The 15,127-nt window shown below is 42.9% G+C and overlaps 2 protein-coding genes across 5 annotated transcripts; both read left to right on the plus strand.

Annotated features, from left to right (window-relative positions):
- Window positions 1-4: 4 nt before the first annotated feature.
- On the plus strand, window positions 5-5,826 carry kif22 (kinesin family member 22). Of its 2 annotated transcripts, none has more exons than XM_035145646.2 (13): window positions 5-193; window positions 481-693; window positions 780-907; window positions 1,495-1,646; window positions 1,890-2,099; window positions 2,455-2,851; window positions 3,213-3,333; window positions 3,680-3,800; window positions 3,963-4,125; window positions 4,547-4,641; window positions 4,797-4,997; window positions 5,139-5,198; window positions 5,635-5,826. In XM_035145646.2, exons 2-13 carry the CDS (start codon window positions 506-508, stop codon window positions 5,662-5,664), a joined length of 1,866 nt encoding a protein of 621 aa, XP_035001537.2. In that variant the 5' UTR covers window positions 5-193; window positions 481-505; the 3' UTR covers window positions 5,665-5,826. The 2 variants fall into 2 exon arrangements, with proteins under 2 accessions (XP_035001537.2, XP_035001538.1); XM_035145647.2 differs by having other exon boundaries at window positions 193-328.
- Window positions 5,827-5,972: 146 nt separating this feature from the next.
- On the plus strand, window positions 5,973-12,376 carry prrt2 (proline-rich transmembrane protein 2). 3 transcript variants are annotated; one of them, XM_035145674.2, is made up of 5 exons: window positions 5,975-6,448; window positions 8,496-8,788; window positions 8,978-9,279; window positions 9,359-9,488; window positions 10,490-12,376. In XM_035145674.2, exons 2-5 carry the CDS (start codon window positions 8,551-8,553, stop codon window positions 10,504-10,506), a joined length of 687 nt encoding a protein of 228 aa, XP_035001565.1. In that variant the 5' UTR covers window positions 5,975-6,448; window positions 8,496-8,550; the 3' UTR covers window positions 10,507-12,376. The 3 variants fall into 3 exon arrangements, with proteins under 3 accessions (XP_035001563.1, XP_035001565.1, XP_035001564.1); XM_035145672.2 differs by lacking the exon at window positions 10,490-12,376 and having other exon boundaries at window positions 5,973-6,448; window positions 9,359-10,128; XM_035145673.2 differs by lacking the exon at window positions 10,490-12,376 and having other exon boundaries at window positions 8,984-9,279; window positions 9,359-10,128.
- The last annotated feature ends 2,751 nt before the right edge of the window (window positions 12,377-15,127 follow it).

The raw sequence follows: 15,127 nt of genomic DNA on the forward strand, positions 1-15,127 counted from the left end.
AATAGGCGCCAGTGTCAGGTCGGCCTCTGATTGGTCCGCAGTCGTTTCCGGTGGCAGCGCTCCTCTTTTGAAAAGTGTTCCGTTAGAGAAGATGCGACGCCATTGTTAAAAGTCGGTGTCCGCAATGTCGCCCAGAGTGGAACTTGGAGACTCACGAAGGGGTTTTTGAAGCAGGAGTTCTCTCACAATATCGGTACGTGTTCACGTTACATTCGTAATGAATTCGACGAAGCAGCAACGCAAACTTTTAGGCTAACGCGTCTGAGACCGAGGCGTTTGCGGGACACGACGCTATCTTAGTTAGCGTGTTAGCCCAAAGAGACCATCGGTAAATAAAGTGCACATAACTTATTATTATCACTTTGCATTGTCTGTTGCAGAACAGTGATTCATTCTAACTTACTTTAATGTGTTTGAATTGTTTAACTGTAGTTCCTCAACAAGAACGTACGTGGCTAACTATCGCTTGTTGTCCTCCAGGCGTTTTTGTATTTACGAGTTCAACATGGCTCAGCGTGTGGCGACGGGAGATGGAGCGAACAGGAAGACCTCCAGGGTCCGGGTGGCGGTCCGTCTCCGACCCTACATGGGCAAACCGGACGAGAAAAGCGAGGGGCCGTGCGTGAGAGGCCTGGACTCCCAGAACCTGGAGATCACCAACTGGAGGAACGCCACTGAAACGGTCAAATACCAGTACGTTGCTCCCAGTGTAACTCAACTGGTTGGATCTCATAAACAGTCCTGATGTGTTCTGAGAGTTCTGTGTGATGTGTTTTCAGCTTTGACGCGTTTCACGGGGAACAAACGACCCAGCAGCAGGTTTTCCTCTCCTCAGTGAAGCCTGTTCTACCGCACGCCCTCAATGGACAGAATGCCAGTGTGTTTGCCTATGGGCCAACAGGAGCAGGTGATTATAGAGCAAATTAAAATCTTATGGCTGTATATTCCACCGCCAGTTTACCATTTTCTTAATGGTATAAGTGGAATACAAGTTATTGTGTTACCTGGTTTAATTTATAATGCTGAGTTTCAGTGTTGAGCTCACTCTTTCAAGACTTTCTTTGGCTTAATGTTTTTGTAGAGACTATTTTCTCTTTGAGTTGTTCTGTATTGGGCCAGAAAGAAATCTACCACCAGCAACTGATTCTCATGATTTGTATTGCTGTCTGGAAAATATTTAAACTGAGACATCAGCTACCAAACACGCATGCACACCAGAAACAATAGTATTGCCTATAATCAACGAGTGTATATGTCATGCCTGATTACGCTCTTAACTGAAAACATTTTTACCAGAACCATTACAATTTCATATAGACCTACCTTTAATTTGACCAAGGACATAAAGTAAAGTGTGTGTGTGATACTAGTTATAATTGTTTGCTCCAGATTGCCATACAACCTTCAGATGCTGCGTGATCTCTTTTTGGCAGATGATTCCATTTTGGCACACAACTCTCTAAAGTGTTTATTTTGTTTTCTGCCAACTCTCAGGTAAGACACACACCATGTTGGGCAGTTCAGGGCAGCCAGGCATGATCCCCAGAGCCGTTCGCGAGGTCTTCAATCTGGTGAAAGCAAAGGATGAAGATGATGGATGGGACTACAGCATTGGCATGTCTTATTTGGAAATTTACAATGAGAAGGTAGGAATTGTTGGCTGGTTAACACACAGCATAGTGGGGGCCGGTGTCAGTCATTCATAGTCATTTGTTATAGCATATAACAAATGAGCACCGATAAATGACCTTTTTTATATTAACGAGAAACAAATTTACTATTTAAACTACAAAAGAAAAAGGAATTATAGCTTTTGTACTTTTTTGTTTATCCTCTATGTGCATTCGCATTATGTGCAGTTCATCATTGCATCCGTCTCATTCTCTCAGGTTCTAGATCTTCTATCGCCAAGCTCCCACGATCTGCCAATCAGAGAGGACAAGGACAAGAACATCCTCATCCCCGGCCTCACCCACACAACGATCTCCTCCTTCTCAGAATTTGACAAACTCTTTGTGCCTGCCACACTCAATCGGACTACAGCCTCTACCAAACTAAACGAGCGTTCCAGCCGCAGCCATGCTATTCTCCTCATCAAGGTGTGATATTGAATCTGATCAACGATCTGTTTTGTTTATTGAGCTGGTCAGTGCATGCGTCTGTTCTGGACAGCATCTTAAACAGGTCGTGGTCTTTGTGTAGTAGGCCAGGATTTGGTAGCTGGTGCTGACATTAACTCTTCCTTGCAACGCTCCCGCTAGCAGCATCTGGGCTTTCTGGGACTATTCTAAGAGGGATACAGACTGGTGTCTCCTGTCCTTTAACCAACATAAATCCTGCTTTTACTTCTATGTATGCTGCTTCTCAGCCTTGTAATTCTGTCCTCTACTCCCGCCTCTGTCTGACCATTTTGCTGTTGCCCTTTCTAAAATTTTGATCTTCTCCATAATCCAGGTTGTGCGGACTCAGCGTGCCTTTCCCAACCGACAACAGACGGGCAAGCTGTACTTGGTAGACCTGGCTGGGTCTGAGGACAACCGCCGCACCGGCAACCAGGGCATTCGTCTGAAGGAGAGCGGTGCCATCAACCTGTCTCTCTTCACTCTGAGCAAAGTGGTGGATTCTCTGAACTCTGGCACTGCCGTCCGTGTCCCGTACAGAGACAGTAAACTAACACGGCTGCTACAGGACTCTTTGGGTGGCTCCGCACACTCTGTCATGATCACAAATATTGCACCGGAGTACAAATACTACTTCGACACATTTAGTGCTCTCAACTTTGCTGCCAAATCCAAGCTCATCGTCAATAAGCCCTTCACCCGGGAGACTGTTGCTGTCCCCGTGTTGCCAGGTGAGTGAGAGGAGCACAAACCTTTTCCTTCTGAGAATTTGATCTAAATGCCAACAGGGGGCACCAATGTCACATCCTAGAGGACGATAGCTTAGAGTAAACAGCCGGCTGTCTCTCAGCAAGATGGAAGTACTTTTTAAATATTTGCACCTCTGGTTTCTACAGTTTTAGAGTTTTTTTTTTTCTATCATTTTCTTAAATGCGTTCCTGCTTTTCCCTTGGCATTAATTCAAGCCCTGCAGTGCAGCCCAAACCGATGTACCATCATCTAGATTGCTTTACACTCTACAGAACCTCACAAACACTTGCTTGAGTGCACTGAATACCAAACTGTTAATTTCCCCTCTGCCTTCATCTCCAGTGAAGCGGGCCAGAGAGCACCACGAGGCAGGAAGGTCTGGCACCGAGCCACAGAAGAAGAAACAGAAAGAGGAGAAGAAAACCGAACAGGGTGGTTCATCACCCTCTGCACATTTGGACAGGTTAAAGACCACACACCCATAGACTGACTCTTTGATTATTTGTCCGGCTAATACGACTTGTTAACCGAGCAAACGCACTGCCTGTTTTTATAGCTAGAGCTGAAAGCAACCACTCTGCAGTTTTCCCATTTGGCTTTAGCTCTAGTGTCTTCTGGAATCTTTCTTGAAGACAGAGCACTGCTTTATTGTCGAATGTTATCACGTGTGCCAGTCTGTCTGTGCTGGAATATTCTGCCACATGTGTTTGATCAGCCTGGTTGACCTTTTGACTTCTGACTCCATTTGAAAGCACACGACCTCCCTAACCTGTGGTCTCACTACTATTCTTTGATTGTGTCTCCACCAGTTTGTCAGAACCATCAGTGATGGACAGATTATTAGCTCTGGAGAAGTTGATGATGAGCTGCCAAGACAAAGACAGAAACAGCATGCTTAATGATGTGGCCCAGTCTCGCAAGGAGATCCAGGTGAAAACACACACTTATCACCACACATTATTTCCACACATGTTCCAGGTATATACTCTGCATAGAAGTATTTTGTTGACATTCTGGTCCAGCCTTTGTCAGTGTCAGACTCTTCTTCCTGGATATTTGACAGCCAACCTCACCGCTCTGTTGTTTTTGCAGGAGCTCAAAGAGAAGCAGAAGAAGTATGAGAGCCAGGCCCTTCTGATGAGCCAATTAGCCAAACAGGAGCCCGCCTTTAAGAACACCACAGCTCCTCTGCAAAGAAAACCGTCAAATGCTACAAGACCCAATAAGCAGCAGGCTGTCGTCCAACCCCTACAAGGTCAGTTGGACATTACAGCGATGGAAAAATAGCTAAATATGACATTCTTTCCTAATTGGTAATTCTTAATTTTTCCTGCCTCCCAAAGAGTAGTGACTCACTGCTTCTATTGTGTTGAATCACTGGAGCCAATGAGCTGCAATGTGATATTAGAGCTCAGTCTACATTATAGGAGCCATAAATTATATCAAATGACAACGAGGAGGAATTATTTTTTTTATACCCCTCAGCAGCTCAGTGTGAGCCAGAAAGCTTAACTTAGTACATGGACGATGCACTATTTTGATTTTATTTCAACAACAGACTATTTGACAGTTTCAATGTAAAAATTGTTGTGTATCTTTCTACATTGTGAATATTTCCTCATTAACGGATTACTTGAATTAATTATTAACTGAATTTGTGGTTTCCTCCCCACCAGTGTCCCAGCTTCAACCTCTAAAGCATCTCGCAGTCGTCAAGAAACAGTCGGTCTGCGTCAAGAAGAAAGAGAGGAAGCTTTCAGACCAGCTTGAGGTCAGCATCTCAGCCTTTCCTGCAGATTCACAAGCAACAGATAGAAGCAGACAAATAAATGTTGACTGTGTTCAATTATTTTCATGTACTGTATATTCTCTGTAATTGTAAGTACAGGCTTTTCCTAATTACTTGGTCTGTACTTTCTTTCTCAGCTTCCAGATGGCAAAGAGAATATAATGGAGACTAGTTGGGAGTCCCAACTGGACACATCTGTTCTGGAGCATTCCAGGCAAAAAATCCTGCAGGTTCTTAACTCCGGTTCCCTCAAAGAGCTGAAAGGTCTGCAGCTGATCGGTGACAAGAAAGGAAAGCTCATCCTGGGCTGGAGGGAGATCCATGGCAGCTTCTCAAAGGTCAGAAGAGGGAAATGTTGCTCTTAGGCCTCGATGTATAATGTGACACGAGCCACAACAGTACCTTGTCTTTTTCTAACTTCAGGTGATTGATGGGTTTAGAGATTTTAATGTACCTCCTGTGTCTTATCTGTTTTACAGTTGGAAGATCTAGTGAAAGTTGAAGGTATGACAGAGAAGAGATTTTCTTCCTTCATGAAGGTAAGTGGAACCAGAGTGAAATGATTTTGATCTACGGCCTGAATTTCCATCTAGTTCTTTGGTTTATGACTAAATTACTGCAAGTAATGACACCAATAAGCCTTAGCTGTTATGTTTGGCATGTAAGAAATGTTGGCAAAACAACATTGATAATGAATTTAATGGTTAAAAAAAGGTGGTATTTCAAAATCCAAAAATAAATTGATAATCATATTTGATTTAAACAAACTTAATTTGTAAAGTGTTACAAATTTAAGTTATTTCTCTTTTCCACTGTAGCATTTAGCTCAGAAATACTCACAAAAATGCTAATGTGGCTAATGACTCTGGTTCATACTAATGACCTGGAGGTGGTGACCAGCTTTACTACATTATGCTGCTTTGAGGATGATCTTGTTTTACTCTTTGCTGACGTTCATTTCTTCTTCCTTTTCAGGCGAACATCCTGAGTGCCATGGGAAAGTGATTTTTATTTTTTTGTTTTAATAAAACCCACGTCAAGTGTATATAATTCCTATTACAAAAGTTTTTATTTGTCATGACTTCTTTGTCTTATCATGTTTTTGTAGTTACATCTGTGTACCAGCTGGCGGCGCACTGTGCTTTTTAATAAACGTCTGGCATGACATTGAATGTTTGGCGTGTTTACTTCATGACGATGAACAAATGTGATGGTCACCTTCACATGTGGTCACATGTCCTCCACGCTGCTCACGAATCAACCGTGAGCCTCTGCGGCTGCAGCTCTGCCTGGTTCCAGTTTGAAAACCTGATTTGGCTCCTTTGTGAGCTCCTGTCCTCTGTCAGGAGGAGACACCTTGTTATCACTGACTCTGGGAGCTGCAATAGTGGATTTACACTCAGTGGTGCCACAATCTAGCGCCCCCTGCCTCCACCACCTCCCACTGCACGTAGTCAGCCTGGTTTTCACTTTTCATTACACACACACACACACACACACACACACACACACACACACACACACACACACACACACACACACCTCCTGTGAGATCCACCCCGCCGTCCAGGAGGCTGCTCATCCATCCATCCCAACAACACACTGCGCTGCAACGAGACGCTCCAACAGCTCCGCAGCTTTCACACACACACGCACAACAACAACACACTGCACGTCTGCTGGATGTTGAGATGCTCGGTGGCGTCTGATGCTTTTCTTCCTTCCCCCTGAAACGAACGCCAGCACGATGCCAGAGCCCGGGATGGAGCGACTGGATTAAACAAAAAAGGTCAGTTTGATTTATCTTCGCAGCCTCCTCCTCCTCCTCCTCTTGTGTCTTAATGAGAAACACACCAGGACTATTACCGATTTGCATTTATGCTTTTTTTTGCTTGAATCCAATGCAACGTGCATGTTTTGTTTTTTTTGTTCCTCCTTGCATCTGAATTCTAAGCAGGAGGAAGAGGAGGAGGCTAATTAATGAGCAGCCTCCCTCCCGCTCTCCCTCCATCATCCTTCCATCCCTTTCTCCTCCATTCCACTATGTTCCCTTTGTGCTCCTCATTTTATACCTCCGCGTCCTTTTCACCTTTTGTTTCGTGCACAACGAGCGGCCGCCATGAGCACACACAGTGAAATAATGCTATGTACACACCTGCACGCAGAGCATGGCTGCCCGTGTGGTTTCAGAGGAACCTGCCTCCATCTGCCTTTGTGCGGAGCCTGTGTCGGCGTGACCCGCTTTTCTTGCTCTCACCTGATATCGCGCACATCTGAGGCCTGAAGCCCAGTGAACCACAGCGTTTCATCTGTTTGCCTTCAGACTGATTATCTGCACAAACACTGAGCAAAGAGAGAAACATGGGATTCATTAAGGTGATGTTGACTCTGGGTATTTAGGGACTGCGTGTAAATTATCGTTTAGAGGGGGTGGACAAAACAAAACAATACAAAAAATGTACACCCTTCATACAATTTTCAAAAAAGCAAATACATGTATTTAAAGGCTTGTGTATATTAAGGCTTTTTATCAATTGCTAAGGTTCAATAAACATAGATTTATTGCTTAGGCATCGTGCCAACATGTGATCTAAACTATATTCACCTCGGATTTGTGAAATGTTTTCCTGTTTGTCTTCTCTGCTCATAAAGAAGAGTTTAAAACCACAACCTTCACTCAGGAGCAAACAAATGATAACGTGACATCTATCGTGATAATTATCGATATCTGCTGATTTTTATCTTGATAATATCTTTGGCCATAGTCCCTCCCTAGTGTATATTTATTCAATAGCATATAATCTCATCTTTACTGAATTGGTACAACTCTTTATTAAGTGCAGTTAGAAATAATTGGCGTTCTCTAATGGAAGATAACGCATTTGATTCTGCATTGCACTCCTGTAATATTTTCACAACGGATTGTGTGAAACATGATCAGAGTGGATGCAGCAGAACCGGAGATATCACATCTGTCTGTCCCAGGGACCACATGTGGAATAACGAGCACTTCCACTGTCTCTTATTACCACTTTCAATCTGTATCTAGTGGATCCCAGAATTCATTGTGGTGTGCGGTTCCTCTTCCGCACATGCTTTAATTCTCTCTTAGGTTGAATTTAGGACCACCAATATTGAACAGACATGAAGAGGCTGTAGTTCTTTCTAACTTATCTATCTACATGACACCGATCAGCTTAATATTTCATATCTGACGCTTTCGACATCAATAATAAATACCACAACATTTTATTACTACTTTTGAAAAATGGTCTTTTTTTTCCAGTAGAACCACAACAATTGGATTTATTGTCTTTATTATCTGAACCACGTCTTCCACTCTGTTTTAACTGTAACTCTGTATTGATCCTGCTTAATTGATTAGGTTGAAATGAAGCCATCAAATCATCTAAGCTCGATATATTTGTGCAAAGAACAGGACGTGCACGTTGCAGGAATGTAAATACCACATTTGTCCGGTTTCTCCAAAATGACTAATTGATCTCATTACTTTCTAAATATATTTTAGTGAGGTAAATAAACCCAGAGACACCGATGTCCTCAAGTGGCAAAATGCACTTTAATGACCTATGGTGAAAATATTTATTGCGTAAATATTTGAACTTTTATTTACTACATTTATTTATTTGTTGGTAATAAAATAAAATGTATATCTTGGATAAACCTTTTAAAGTTTCCTCCTTTTAATAGGAACCAAAAGCACCACCCTCCCTCTCTGGTGATCCTCCTCCCCACGCTTTTCAAACAGTCCCTAAGCATAAGGGGCAGAGCAGGTTGGTTAAAACCATTTTCCTGTTCCCACGTGTCACAAACAGGCAGCACAAATAGGACTGGACCACAAACAGAGGCTTCATTTCGCCAGCAGTCAACATGGCCGTGAACATGCTACCATGTCCTACCATATGGCCCGGGGAGGAACAACCATCGCTGCTGGACCAGGACGCCTCTCTGTCGAGCCACGCCTCCGTCTCCGTCTCCATGCCCTGCCCACCACCGCCCATCGGTGAACACCTCATCCACAGCGGCAGCAGCCCGGCCAGCTCGCGGCCCCCCCGCAGCAAATCCAAAGGAGAGCTGGTCATCGTCATCAACGAGAAACTGCAGAACAGTAAGTGACTGGGTTTGACCTGATAAGGCAGCGGGTGGGTCATGCAGCTGCTTAGTCAGCTCGCTCAGGGAGAGTCACATTCCAGTGCACAGAAGGGCTCCTGGGAGAACACACATGCACACACACACACCTACACACACACACCGCTGCCAGCGTTTCAAACATCTGCGTGTCCTTTCCCTCCCACATGTGTAGGTAATGGGATTCATCCAGTTCCTGCAGAAACCACCTCTCCAGTCATCTCCTCTCCTCCCAGAAGACAACACTCCATCTCTTACCCCCATCACAACAAGACCAGGAAGGGCAGCAGGGCCAGCTCCATTGGCTACACCGCTTTCTCCCCAAGGCCGTCCATTTCTCGCCACTCCAGCATCGCCACCCAGCCGCCCCTGGACCGGACCAAGGTGAAGGACTACCTCCTGCTGTCCGTGTTGGCCTGCTTCTGCCCCGTCTGGCCCATAAACATTGTGGGATTCGTCTACTCCATCATGGTAAGAGTCTGTTTTGTAGTTGTGTAAGAAACTGTGATCTGTAATCTGTACTAACAGATGGTTCAATCTTCTCCTTCAGTCCAAGAACAGCCTGGAGCAGGGAAACCTGGATGGTGCCGTGCGCCTGGGACGTGTGGCCAAGATGCTCTCCATCGTTTCACTAGTTGGAGGGACGCTCATTATCATCGCCTGCATTGTCAACCTGGCCAGTGAGTGTCCCAAATCTGACCTTTAAACATTAACCGCACCTTTTCACCCTCTGTGTAGTCGTACACAGACGATTCTCTCCCCTGAATTCCTCCTTTTTTCCCCTCTGAAGTTTGACTCGATAGATTTGCAGCAGTAGGTTTGTCGCAGCTGATCCTCTGGGCTTCAAAACCTGCTACTGTCGCTGTTTATCCCATCACGACATCATATTTAGCTCCGTTAGCACAATCTGACTGTATCTCTCTGATATTATCACATCTATGTCTGCACAACACTGCACTAGCTGCAAAGCCTGCACCAGTCCTAACACACTGCAGGAACCATGTCAACGCTCCACAAAGATCAGAGCGTATTAATCACATTTGCCTCTGACTCAGATCTACATTTTATTACATCTTCCTCTGTAATACCAGGGCGGCCTCCGGCTGTAGCTGACCGCATGCCTCAGATCGCTGTGTGTGTATCTGTTGAGTGATTTGTGCTTTCTGTTGTACGCCTCGCTCTGTTCGCTTGTACACTCTGTGAAGCCGTGTTGTCACTGTACCACATGTATAAGATGTATGTATGTATTTGAGCTGTCGACTCGCACGAGACAAATAAATGCATTTATTGTACCTGGCGAATAAAAGGATTCTGATAACAGATCAGTGATTATTACTTATTAGTGGTTATTTGTTAAGAAAACTGAGTATTTGCAGGACTTGATATTTAAGTATATTCGTTTATGAAGGGTGAGGTGACTCCTCATCTGTATGTTTTCAAACACGCACAGTTTCTGCCTGTTGGGTCTCATTAAGCCAAGAGATGTAGTAATTAACTTAATCAGCGCAAGAGCAAATGCACGCCCAACTTGACTTTAAGGGCTCTGGGACTCGACAACCCTTGTTTTCTCGTGATGTAATTGTCCTCTGTGGTCTGTGAAAGTGAAAGTGAATACGTCCATATTAGGTTTGCAGAATATTCAGCTCTACTTCAACTAATACGCTTCCTTTTCTTTTTTTAGTAAATGTGAAAACCTGAGTTTCATCCCAGGGTGAAACTGGATAAGACAACTGACCGTCTGGCCCTCACCTGCACCACCGTCCTTACCACCTAGTCATTACCTGGATGTGTGACAAATATACACCCAATATACAGCGCTTACTCATATTTCTGTAATCTATAGAGGTCCTTTTTGCTAATGGAAGAAAATGACATATGCAAATGCTGCTGCATTGAGTTGGGGGGAGGTTTTTCTGATGTTAGATGGAGAAGGGCAGTCAGACTAATCGGCCCCTTCCTATTCACACCAACACGTTCAGAACGATTCTTGAGAAAGACACAAACTCTTCGACGCCCGCAGAACTGACTCAAACCAGGTGGACGAGAAAACAAGTGGAGCTGGTAACACGACATGAAACAGGAAGCGACACCTCCTCAGCTTCAGCGCCTCATGCAACTCCCCACAAAATGTCCGCCAAATCCATCCTTCACCGCACCGACGACACAGTTTCAGCTCTGCCGCTAAATCCCCCTCGGATCCACGGAGAGCCTCTTGGATTTGTGTCACGGAGCAGAGATTCATCCTTTTCCCTTCCCGGAGAAGAAACACTTTCAATCATCGTACGTCGTCTCGTTCCCGGCCCTCCTCTGTGGTTCTCTTGACTCCTGCCATACATCATGTGTTTGAGAAGCGAGCGTACGGGAGGCGAGGAGGATGAAAGAGAGGCTTACCAAGGACTAGCTATGCTATGCTGAAAAGGAAAGGGATTATGGGAAGTCTTGCACCGAATGCACAGTCGTCACTGCAAGGAAAACATGTGCCAAAAAGGAATTTAGTGGGAAAAGTTTCTCGCTTTGTGAAAAAAACCCCAACTCTGATCACAGAACTGTTGTTGTAGAGGGTGTTTCCACTCGGCTGCGACTTTACTGTATAATCCCTCGACACCACTGAGCACTGTGACCTGAGAACAGCTACATGTCCACATAATTAAAAAACCCACTGTAGCAGGATACTCATTTTACAGTGAAGCTAATTACGCTGCGTCATCTCGAACCTATCTTTTTGATAATGTTTTTGTAAGAGATCATTTTGAAACTGAGGAAGATTTGTAATGTGATGCTCTTCAGTGCCGTGTGTGTGTTGACAGATGGTGGGAGTGCTGTGTGCATATGGGACATCACCATTTGGTTAAACAAATTAAATAGCTCATGATTGCAGGAAGGGTTGAGGCTCAATCTGCATCCACAGATCGGTGGCAATTGTTTCTCCCTTAAAAACCATGAAAACTGTTGAATTTGATTAACACTTAAATATTTATTTCCTGTTTGTTTGTAATATTGTCGGATGATGCACAGTTGCTGTGATAGAACTAATGTTTACATCTGGTTTATTATGAATATTATTACATTTCCTGTGTATTCTAACCTCTAATCTCTGATTCTCAACTAAAACAAACGGGTTTCATTGACAATAGATAAAACTCCTTATTTATTTATCGTATCCTGGATCTCGAATCAAATACAGAAAGGTTCAGACCTGCAGATCATTTTCTTTACAGACTGAGTTGGCTTTTCTTTTCCTCCCTCTGTTTCTATTTAATATGTAAATTTAATTATAATCAACAGTCAATGTATTCTGCAGATATTAATCTCAATATTGTGATAATTCTCTAGTTGGTATGAGTTAGCATTAAGTAGTTACGACCTAACGTAGGCACAGGCGCTGTCGGCCGGCCTCCCGACGGCCATTGTAACGCCACCGGGCTTCTATAATCTTTGTGGTTACTGGCATGTTGTGGATTTCTATTCATGTACGACGATAGAAGCTGAAAAATCTGCAGAGATAAAGCTGGCACTTGGAATATTATACTTCTGCAGCACATTCATAATAAAGACACGATGCATGTAACATGTTGTCAGTGTGGTTTTGAGGAGGTGAAGAGCAGCGGCGGTGATTAAAGAGAATGAAAAGTCAAAAAAATGAGTAATATCCAGAGAGATTAGCCACTGAGGAGAGATTGTGTTTTGCAATTAAGCTGATGAGAGGAACCAAAAAAGAGAAAGTATTAATATAGTTCTCCGTACTGTGACGGTGCATAAGCTGCATGAGAGCACCTGCTGTCGACAGGAAGACTTAAATACTGAGAGGAGCGGCCCCCGAGCCAATGAAATGCACCGAATGAGAATTAAAGCCTTACTTAGCCTTAACTTATTCAAAGCAAAAATATCCCTCATTATATTCTCAGAGGTTATTTTTAAACCCATAACAGGTTACTGCTATCGGCTGCTCAGCTTAATAACTATGAGTATATATACCTGAGTGAATGGGTAAAAACATTGAATTGATTGTGTTACATGTGTTTTTTAAACCAAACTGAGTGATGTGGGCAAACCCAAGTTATAGATAATCAATGACTTGAATATCTATGTATAACACACATCTCCTCCGAGGCCCAACAGTCCCCAAATCAAACCACATTTAAACTAGATCTGGGTTTTTGTTGTTTTGATCTGCACCAAATTGCACACACTCATAAATACCAGTCCCCTTAACATGTCAGGTTTTTATGAAATCAAGATCCAGGAGTTATTCTCAAAGAAATCAAGGAAAAGTTGAGAAACGCCCTCTGTCAAATTGTTAGATAACGGAAAACAAATTTCTGGATCTGCACCAAAATTGAACAAGTTCTTTTTTTGGTCAAACCCCACCAAGTGACAACATGTATTTATTTTAATCCTGAACAAAACAAACCTACGCAGATGAAAAGTTAACCTTGGCGGAGGTCAAAACCATCAGCTGCAGCAATTTTGGCATCACAGCAATCCCAAGAGTTACTTTATATAAACACAGAAAACACTGTACACACACATTTATTATATAAAAGATGATTTAAGTCACAACATTGTAAGAAAAACTAGAAAACGTCTTGTTTATCCGGGAGTTTCCAGATCTCACAAAGGGAGAAAACAACAACTCAATTAGCAGAAATCACGGCATCAGAATACAACCCATTCCTGTGTCTGACAGCTGAAGGTATTTCTGTTTGTCCTCAGCTAATTAACAGCAGGTATACGCAGCTCACAGAGGGATCGCTGCACCAGACAGGGGCACATCCAGCTGCAGGAAGTGGGTCAGGGATTATCCAGCTGGGTCAAACAAACACTGAGGCTGTGAGGCAACTTGGCAGCGTTTGAACGCATCATGATCAAGCTGTCAGTCCACAGGAGGTGACAGCGTAATGAGATACAGTACACTGACCTGTGGCCATGCTGTTCTATTAATCAGCCAGAGTAATAGTTATGAGCGTGAAGTCATGCTGCGATGGATGCTCGGAGATTTAGTGTTTTTTTAACCTTTTAAAAGTAAAATTATATTTTTTTTTCTTTAAAATATAATGACATAAGGAAGTTTTCACATCAAAGACTCCTCCAACTTCCTCGTGTTCCTCATCTATCTATCTATCTATCTATCTATCTATCTATCTATCTATCTATCTATCTATCCATCACAATGAGGGATACAGAATGGAATGAGTTAATTGAATTTCAATTGAGAACCTTTCCAACATCCACACATATAGTTTAATTAAAACCTGATGGAGCTTCAGGCTGTTATTTGTCCCATTATTACTGAAGTCAGCAGCAACCTGCACTATCACAGTGCTGGCTGTAGGTGGCAGTAATGGCTCCGTCATCCCTCTGTGGTGAAATAAGACACTAGAACCACTTACTTTTTTATGTTTTCACAGGTTTTTTGATTTTTGCAAAGATTAGTTGAGCTTTACTGAATATTTGTGGTTTTTAATAGAGAAACCAGCATTCGCTCAATAACGTGGGCAGAACTAAAAAGATTACATTTCCTCTAAAATCAAACATTTACAGGAATCAAAAGCCTCCCAGGAAACCAGGCGGCCAGGTGGTTGTTACTGAAATAAATGATTTGATGACGTGGTATTCTCCTCGTAGCTGTCATCCTTATACTTTATATGTCTCCTCAATCAGCGCTAATGATGTCACTCATCCCAGGTTTAAATAAATGTTTGTGGTTTCACAGAAATCCGCTAAACCACAGGGTGTCAGGTTAATCCTCCCTGAGCCAAAATAACTACTTTTATTCTGTTAAAGGTTATTTTAATGTCTATATTGGGCCCATGTACAGTAATGAGTGACATTTCATTTATCTTCTCAGGATTATTAAAAGATCATCATGTTGTCAATATGATTGTAACCTGATGAGTTCTTACACGTTTCATGTTATTGTATCATCTGACGCTGATGTTTCTTTTTAATTAAATGTCTTTATCGTCACGGGATCGTTTTTCAAAATGAATTTGTTCTGTCCTCAAGTGTCCGCTCTCATTTTTCACAGTAATCTCAGTGTAGATCTTTCCTGCAGCTTCATAAAATAAAAGATAATACCTTCTTTTTTTTCATACTTTTATTACACATGGACCTGGACTATTGCAATGTTTTATTTATTTATCTGTGTTTAACCACAGGAGAGAAGTGTGACCTCAACTTTACAATCTCTACCTTTGCTACCTGTGGAATTATTAAGGCTTACACAGGCTTACAGCTTCTGAATATCTTCACACGAGTCCTAATAGCAGAAATCTTGCAAGTTCTATGTCTTCTGGGTTCAGTCATGTGTCAATGGACG

The sequence above is a fragment of the Hippoglossus stenolepis genome, chromosome 21 (genome assembly GCF_022539355.2).
Source record: "Hippoglossus stenolepis isolate QCI-W04-F060 chromosome 21, HSTE1.2, whole genome shotgun sequence".
NCBI lineage: Eukaryota > Metazoa > Chordata > Actinopteri > Pleuronectiformes > Pleuronectidae > Hippoglossus > Hippoglossus stenolepis.